Genomic DNA, 8,461 nt, shown 5'->3' with positions numbered 1-8,461 from the left:
GAGAGCATGGAATGCGTTGCCAACAGCAGTTGTGGAAGCGAGGTTACTGGGTACATTTAAGAGACTGCTGGACATGCATATGGTCACAGAAATTTGAGGGTGCATATATGAGGATCAATGGTCGGCACAACATCGTGGGCTGAAGGGCCTGTTCTGTGCTGTACTGTTCTATGTTCTATGTTAACCTGATCTTAAATAGGGATATGCTAAATTTCTGTCCATCTATCCCACAAATTACCCCATTGTCGGGTAACAGATCAGAAAGAGTGCATACTCGCTCATCCCTTACTATCAGCGACTGGTTAGATTCTGTATCTCTCAAAATTATAACTTCTTGTCCTTCTCCCCCTGTTCTTTCTGAGTAAACGTTACCCACAGAGGGGAATTGTTTTCAGAGATCAGGTAACTAACTCCATCCCCAGCCCCTGCCTGGGCTGTGCACTCTCCTGCAGCTCCTCGGCCCTTCTTGAGCTTTCCTTTATTACCTTCACGAATGCCACTCTTTAACGACCAGCACTGTGTCTGTAAGTGTCCCACCTTCTGGCAGTGAAAGCACCTTCTCCCAGTGCCCTTCTGAAACCACCGGCACTGCCATTGTCTGTGTCCCACTCCGTTACAGAGATAACACCTGAGGCCTTTCACCACCCTGTCCACTCTCTGGGGCTTCTTTTTAATCCTGTAGTAAATTTTTACCAGTGCTCTCTACTCTTGGTTTAGTAGTGTAGGATCTCCCCTTCTCCCAACTTCTATCCCTCACAGGATGAAATTCTGGCCGTAAGCTTGTCTTATGCACCAACATGTACTCATCTGCTAATTCTGCTGCCCTTCTCACTTCCTGAACTTTCTGTTCCTTCGTGTGAATTCTTATCATCTCTGGAAATGAGTTTTTAAACTCCTCCTGCAGAATAATCTCTCTTAGAGCCTCTAAGGTTTGATCTAGTTTCAAAGCAAGCACCCATCGATTAAAATGACTATGTTTAATTCTTTCGAACTCAGCATAAGTCAGACCTGGTTCCATCTTCTGTTTCTGAACCGCTGTCTATGTGCTTCTGGTACCATACACATAAAACAGCCCACTTAACCTCTTCATAATCTCTTGACCCCTCATCTGACAGTGCGACAAACACCTCACTAGCTCTGCCTGCCAGCTTAGTCTGAACTAGCGTTACCCATAAATCCTCTCCCTCTGCCTAGCCAATTTTTCAAATGAAATAAAGAAGGCTTCAATATCTTTCTCATCAAAATGTGACAGAGTTTTGACATATTTGTATACATCACTACCTTCTCTTTTAATCTCCATCCTATTAACTTGACTTTGCTGACTAAGTCACAACTTCTCAAGTTCAAATTCTCTCTCTTTTTGCTCAGCTAAGAACTTTCTCTTTTTCCTCTCTCTCTTCTCTCTCTTTCCCTCTCCCTTTGTTCTCTCTCTCTTTGCTCAGCCAAGAACCTGCTCTCTTTTTTCCCTTTCTCCTTCTCTCTTTCCTCTCTCTCTTTATTTATCTTCTAACTCCATTTTCCTCAATTGTAATTTAAGTTTTCCTACCTCTGCTGCACTTGTCTGTTTCTCTGACACACCTAAGTGTTTGAGTAATTCCCTTACAATTTCAGCTTTATTTTTGTCCTCGGTTAAACCCAAATCTAAATTCTTTGCAAATTCCAGAAGTATGGCCTATTTCTTTCCTTCTAAACTTTCTTGGCAAATCTGAGAATCATCTTCAAATCCCAGAACCTCTTCAGCAATTTTAACAGCCATTTCTCTCACTTTTAATTTAATCAACCACAAGTCACCGAAATTAAACAAATTGTCTCACCTACGGTTTATTTAAACATCTAGGACACTAACCTGCAGGTGTTTAAATCTGCCGGGACTTTTCGTTTTCCCAAATCTATTCAAATCTGTCTAAACCAGTTCAAATCCTAGACCTGAGCCCCCAAATTATTACGACACAGGGTAAACCCTCACCCAGAAATACAGAAAAGATTTAACCTGTGCAGTAATCTGTGAAAATTCAAGAGGCCAAGGACTGGGTGGCACGGTGGGTCAGTGGTTAGCACTGCTGCATCACAGCACTAGGGTCCCAGGTTTAATTCCAGCCTCGGGCAACTGTCTGTGTGGAGTTTGCACGTTCTCCCTGTGTCTGTGTGGGTTTGCTCCGGTTTCCTTCCGCAGTCCAAAGAAGTGCAGGTCAGGTAAATTGGCCGTGCTAAAATTGCCCATAGTGTGAGGTGTGTTAGTCAGAGGGAAATGGGTATGGGTGGGTTACTCTTTGGCGGGTTGGTGTGGACTGGTTGGGCCAAAGGGCCTGTTTCCACACTATAGGGAATCTAATCTAACTATTTAAAGTAAAAATTAACAACTTTATTTCTTAAACTATAACAGAGAATAATTAACAACTATTTACAACTCCTTACTCTAACCTATCTTTTACCTTTCCCTTCTACAATACTAGTCTAATAACCCACCGATTAAAGATTTACAAAACAAAACGTCTTATCTCAAAACCAGGCAGCTTTCGGTTTTCTCCATGTTCCTGTTTTCTTTGTTACTTCTTGGGGATTTTACTTCACAGGTTACTGATCGATAAAGGTACCTTTAAGAGAGCTATTTTTGGGCTGTGTTTTTATATGCTGGGAGCTTGGTAGTTCTCCTCCAAACTATTAAATTTTCCATTGGATTTTAAGGTTGTCAAACTGGATTGGAATTTGGTATTTTTCAGGGTATAATTTAACTGATTGGCCTAATTCAAATCTGTTTTGTCATTTCCAGGCAACCAGCTACCTGAGCTACGCCAGTAGCTGGAGCACATGTTACATTGTATCTTTTTCAGAACACTTGGTGCTGTCACTGCTTGCTTTTGTCTCTCTTAATGTTAGAGTATACCCACACCTTCATAACAATAGCAAGAAGCTTTTTTCCCCAGAGTGAGGGACTCAATTACTAAGGGTCACGAGTTCAAGGTGAGAGGGGAAAAGTCTAAGGGAGATATGTATGGAAAGTTCTTTACGCAGAGGGTGGTGGGTGCCTTTAACACATTGCCAGCGGATGTGGTAGAGAAAGACAAAATTGTGTCATTTAAGATGTTTCTGGACAGATTCATGAACGGGCAGGGAGCAGAGGGATGCAGATCCTTAGAAAATAGGTGACAGGTTTAGATAGAGGATCTGGATCGGTGCAGGCTTGGAGGGCCGCAGGGCCTGTTCCTGTGCTGTAATGTTCTTTGTTCTTTATATATGACTAACTTTATTTTAGATCTGATCTTATGAATTTTATTGCAGTTATAGAGTCATCAAGTCATAGAGATGTACAGCATGGAAACAGACCCTTCAGTCCAACTCGTCTATGCCAACCACACATCCTAACTTAATCTAGTCCCATTTGCCAGCATTTTTCTTTCCAAACCCTTCCTATTCATGTACCCATCCCGATGCCTTTTAGATGTTGCAATCATACTAGCCTCCACCACTTCCTCTGGCAGCTCATTCCATACCCATACCACCCTCTGTGTGAAAATGTTGCTCCTTAGATATCTTTTATATCTTTCCCCTCTCACCCTAAATCTTTGCCTGTCTAGTTCTGGAATCAACCTTCACCAGGGAAAAGACTTTGTCTGTTTATCCTATCCATGCCCCTCATGATTTTGTAAACCTCAATAAGGTCACCCCTCAGCCTCCGACGCTCCAGGGAAAACATCCCCAGCCTGTTCAGCCTCTCCCTGTAGCTCAAATCCTCCAACCCTGGCTACGTCCTTGTAAATCTTTTCTGAACCCTTTCAAGTTTCACAACATCTTTTCGATAGGAAGGAGACCAGAATTGCACGCAATATTCCAACAGTGGCCGAACCAATGTCCTGTACAGATGCAGCATGACTTCCTAACTCCTATATTCAATGCACTGGCCAATAAAGGAATGCATACCAACCGCCTTCTTCATTACCCTGTCTACCTCTTCACCATTCTATCTACCTACGATTCCACCTTCAAGGAACTTTCTTTGAACAGGTGACAAAACAGGTAGATGAAGGTAAAGTGGTTGATGTGGTGTATATGGACTTCAGTAAGGTGTTTGATAAGGTTCCACACGGGAGGCTATTGCACAATATATGGAGCTTCGGGATTGAAGGTGATTTAGCAGTTTGGATCAGAAATTGGCTTGCTGAAAAAAGACAGAGGGTAGTGATTGATGGAAAATGTTCATTCTGGAGTTCAGTTGCTAGTGGTGTACCACAAGGATCTGTTTTGGGGCCACTGCTGTTTGTCATTTTCATAAATGATCTGGATGTGGGTAGAGAAGGATGGGTTAGTAAATTTGCGAATGACACTGAGGTAGGCAGAGTTATGGATAGTGCCGAAGGATGTTGTAGGTTACAGAGGGACATAGATAAGATGCAGAGCTGGACTGAGAGGTGGCAAATGGAGTTTAATGTGGAAAAGTGTGAGTTAGTTCACTTTGGAAGAAATAACAGGAATGTAGAGTACCGGGCTAATGGTAAAATTCTTGGCGGTGAGGTAAACAGAGAGATCTTGGTGTCCAGGTGCATAAATCCCTGAAAGTTGCCACCCAGGTTGATAGGGTTGTTAAGAAGGCACATGGTGTGTTGGCGTTTATTGGTAGGGGGATTGAGTTTCAGATCCACGAGGTCATGTTTCAGCTGTACAAGGCGCTGATTTGATTAAATGTTTGAAGAAGTTATAAGAAGGAGAAGAGTATAGTGAAGTCGATGTGGTGTCGATGGGTTTTAGAAAGGCTTTTGACAAGGTCTCATATGGAAGACCGGTGAAAAAATACTCCTATGAATGCAGGATATAGGAGCAAACTGCAAACAGAACATAGAGGGTAATTGTTGGATATTCATGTGCCTGGAATTCTGTTTCTCGAGGTGGTCTACAGGTCTCAGTACCAGGTTCCTTTTTGTGGTATATGTTAATAATTTGAATGTAAATATGAGAGCATGATCAACACATTTACAAATGACACAAACACTGTGCACATGGGTAAAAGTGAAGAGGGAGGCTGTACACCGTGGGACGATATCAATGGACTGGGTCAGCTGAACAAACAAGTGGCAAATGGAATTTAACCTGGAGAAGTGTGAGGTGACGCATTTGGGAAGATATTGACAAAACCAGTTGAGGTTGGAGGATGATTGAAAGTTTGAAGATTGAAATTAATAATTTATTTTCAACAGAGTTAGTCAGGGTAGGGAATCAGATTTTAGAATCCCTATAGTGTGGAAACGGTCCCTTCGACCCAACTAGTTCACACCGACCCTCCAAAGAGTAACCCACCCAGACCCATTCCCCTACATTTAACCCCTGACTAATGCACCCAATCTACACATCCCTGAATACTACAATTTCCAATGGGCAATTCACCTAATCTGCACATCTTTGGACTGTGGGAGGAAACCGGAGCACCCGGAGGAAACCCAAGCAGACATGGGGAGAATGTGCAAACTCCACACAGACTGTCGCCTGAGGTTGGAATCGAACTTGGGACCCTGCTGCTGTGAGGTAAAAGGAACCTCGGATGCTGCCTGACCTGCTGTGTTTTTCCAGCACCACTCTAATCTAGACTCTGATTTCCAGCATCTGCAGTCCTTACTTTTGCCAAAAGGAACGAAGAAATATGTCAGCCACAATCACACTGAATGATGCAGAAAAACACAAGGACCTCCTTCTGTTCCTACCTGTTTATCAGAGTTACAAAGTCATACCAACACAGCAGCTAACCCTGATTCAAACAAACACCAGCAAAACACTTAAACTAGCTACTTATCTGATCTTTCTTACCCAGTTGGTTAAATGAACTGAAAACAGAGAGAATGATTATTTCATAAAGAAAGTATTTTAGCACAAGTTGGGAAACTGGAATACTATAGTGAGTAACTCATCTCCTGACTCCCCAGAGCCTGTTCACCATCTACAAGGCTTAAGTCAGGCGTGTGATGGAACACTCCCCACTTGCCTGGGTGTGTGCAGCCCCAACAACACTCAAGAAGCTTGTGATACCATCCAGGGCAAAGCAAAGGCATCATACCCTTCAATATTCACTCCCCCCCCCACCACCAATGGTCAGTAGCAGCAGTATGTATAATCTACAAGATGTACTGCAGAAAGTCACTAAGGCAAGAACCTTTCAAACTCATGACCACTTCTATCTAGAAGGTTAAAAGCAACAGATACATGGAAACACGACCCCTTGCAGGTTTCCCTCCAAGCCCCTCACCATCCCGACTTGGAAATATATCGTCGTTCCTTCGGTGTCGCTGGGTCAAAGTCCTGGAATTCCCTCCCTAAGGGCATTGTGGGTCTACTTACAGCACATGGACTGCAGCGGTTCAAGAAGGCAGCTCACCCCCACCTTCTCAAGGGGCAACTAGGGACGGGTAATAAATGCTGGACCAGTCAGTGACACTGACATCGCATGAATTAACTTTTTTTAAAAAAATCAAATTCAACTGAGAGATTTACTTTTGACCTTAATCTGTTAAAGATCATCATTCTTAGGAAAACAGGCTGTGTCAACAACTGACTGACAATGATTGCAAGATCATTAACCTCATGAACAAACATGCCCAAGAAAACAAATTTCTGCAATGCTGTGGACAGGCAGAACGGAGTTGTTCAGAAGAGGTTTGCAGGACAGAGCTTACTGGTGAGTATTGGTGTGTTTAATTTGGAATAGCTTTATCAAATGCATTCATGTCTGATCTACAGGAAGAGAGAGGAAATAATTTTATCTGTAATCCATTGGGGACATCAATTAAGTTGGATTGAGTCTTTTTTTCATTTTTAATGTTCAATACAGGTAAGAAGTAAAGTTGCCATAGTTGTACCACACCATAGGGCTGTTCTCAGGAGAAAGGAATAACTGGTGATGGGTTAACCTGAGGGTCATCACACCTCAGTTGAGGGCACAACTTGAGAAAGATAATCTTTGCAATAAAACCTCAGCTGGAATCAAACCCACTCTGCATTGCAAACCAGCTGTCCAGCCAACTGACCCGTCTCCGTACATCAGTGTGGGCAGTTCATTAGGTTGTTCATTTAAATAGCACCTTTCACAATGTCAGGCCAAGCATAAAGCCTTTCACAGCCAATGAAGAACTTTGGAAGTCTAGTTACCGTTGTAAGGTAGGAATCTGTACACAGCAAGCTCCCACAACCTGGAAAGTGACACTTTGTTAGTTTTTGTGATGATGCTGAGCATAAAACTGTGGGGAGAACTCCCCTCCTCTCCTTCAAATTTACTTCACATTCAACTGATACTTTCAATTCTCAAATGTTGTTAGGAAAGCCTTTGATTAGAATCCTCGTTCCAACACTTCTCCAATCATATCTGCAACTTCCAATGAAACAAGTTTCTGAATATGTTTAAGATCCATCAGTTTTCTGTGCCTTTGTCACATTTTCAGGAGATTAATTTATCAGGGTGTCTGGGAAGGAACATGTAGAGGGTGATATAGCAAGGACTTAGTGTCGATGTTGTTTGTTATTCTAACATAGTCACCAAAATGCCTAACTTCACTGTAAGGGGAAATTGCTGACAAAGGGAGGTGCTGAGAAGCAACTGAGGAGGACTCTGGGAGGATCTGGCTCAGTCACCGTGACAACCCAGGAGCAAAGCAAGGAAGGCAGGCTCGAGCAGAACAGCCATTTTGAGAAGGACTGCTTTGTGGTTAGAGAGCTGCTGGAGGTTTAAGTGTGAGCTTTGGTGAATACCAGGCTTCAGTGAGGAGGGCGATCAGCAACAAGGTAAGGGTAATATTTTGTTCTTTGTCTTAGTCTAAAAGGGGCAGTGATGAAAGTTTGGGCAGTGGTATGCTCATCCTACCAGATGGGGGAGATCAGGGAGCAGTCTGATGTCCCTGAGGACTGTGTCTGCAGGAAGTGTGACTGGCTGCAGACTGCGTGGTTCATTTGGAGCAGCAGCTGGACACACTGAGGAGCAGACAGGGAGCAGAGAGTGTGACAGACAATAGTTACAGGGATGTAACAGGCACGTAGATGGGTGACTGACAGGAGAAGCAGGTAGTGCAGGAGTGTCCTGTGGCTATTCCCTTCTCTAACAGATATATTCTTTTGGATCCTGTTGTAGGGATAACCCCTCAGGAGAATATAACAGCAGCAGCCAGGCCCATAGCACCAATAGACAATAGACAATAGGTGCAGGAGTAGGCCATTCAGCCCTTCGAGCCTGCACCGCCATTCAATATAATCATGGCTGATCATTCCTAATCAGTATCCTGTTCCTGCCTTATCTCCATACCTTATCTCCATAACCCTTGATTCAGCTCTATCCAACTCCTTCTTAAATGAATCCAGAGAGTGGGCCTCCACTGCCCTCTGGGACAGAGCATTCCACACAGCCACCACTCTCTGGGTGAAGAAATTTCTCCTGAGCTCTGTCCTAAATGAGGTAAAAACAATGACTGCAGATGCTGGAAACCAGATTCTG

The 8,461-nt window shown here is 43.3% G+C and overlaps 1 protein-coding gene across 3 annotated transcripts in view; it reads left to right on the top strand.

Moving 5' to 3' along the window:
* Positions 1-6,549: 6,549 nt before the first annotated feature.
* LOC122548806 (carboxypeptidase N subunit 2-like) overlaps positions 6,550-8,461 on the top strand; it is an 11,787-nt gene continuing 9,875 nt past the window's right edge. The window contains exon 1 of one of the 3 annotated variants that reach the window (XM_043687584.1): positions 6,550-6,658. In XM_043687584.1, the coding sequence (XP_043543519.1) occupies positions 6,565-6,658 (94 nt within the window). In that variant the 5' untranslated portion in view covers positions 6,550-6,564. Of the gene's footprint in view, positions 6,659-7,532; positions 7,759-8,461 lie in introns of those variants that run through there. The other 2 variants (XM_043687585.1, XM_043687586.1) reach the window with 2 other exon arrangements.

Source organism: Chiloscyllium plagiosum, chromosome 4 (genome assembly GCF_004010195.1).
Source record: "Chiloscyllium plagiosum isolate BGI_BamShark_2017 chromosome 4, ASM401019v2, whole genome shotgun sequence".
Classification (NCBI taxonomy): Eukaryota; Metazoa; Chordata; class Chondrichthyes; order Orectolobiformes; family Hemiscylliidae; genus Chiloscyllium; species Chiloscyllium plagiosum.
This window is presented reverse-complemented; position numbering and strand designations above follow the sequence as displayed.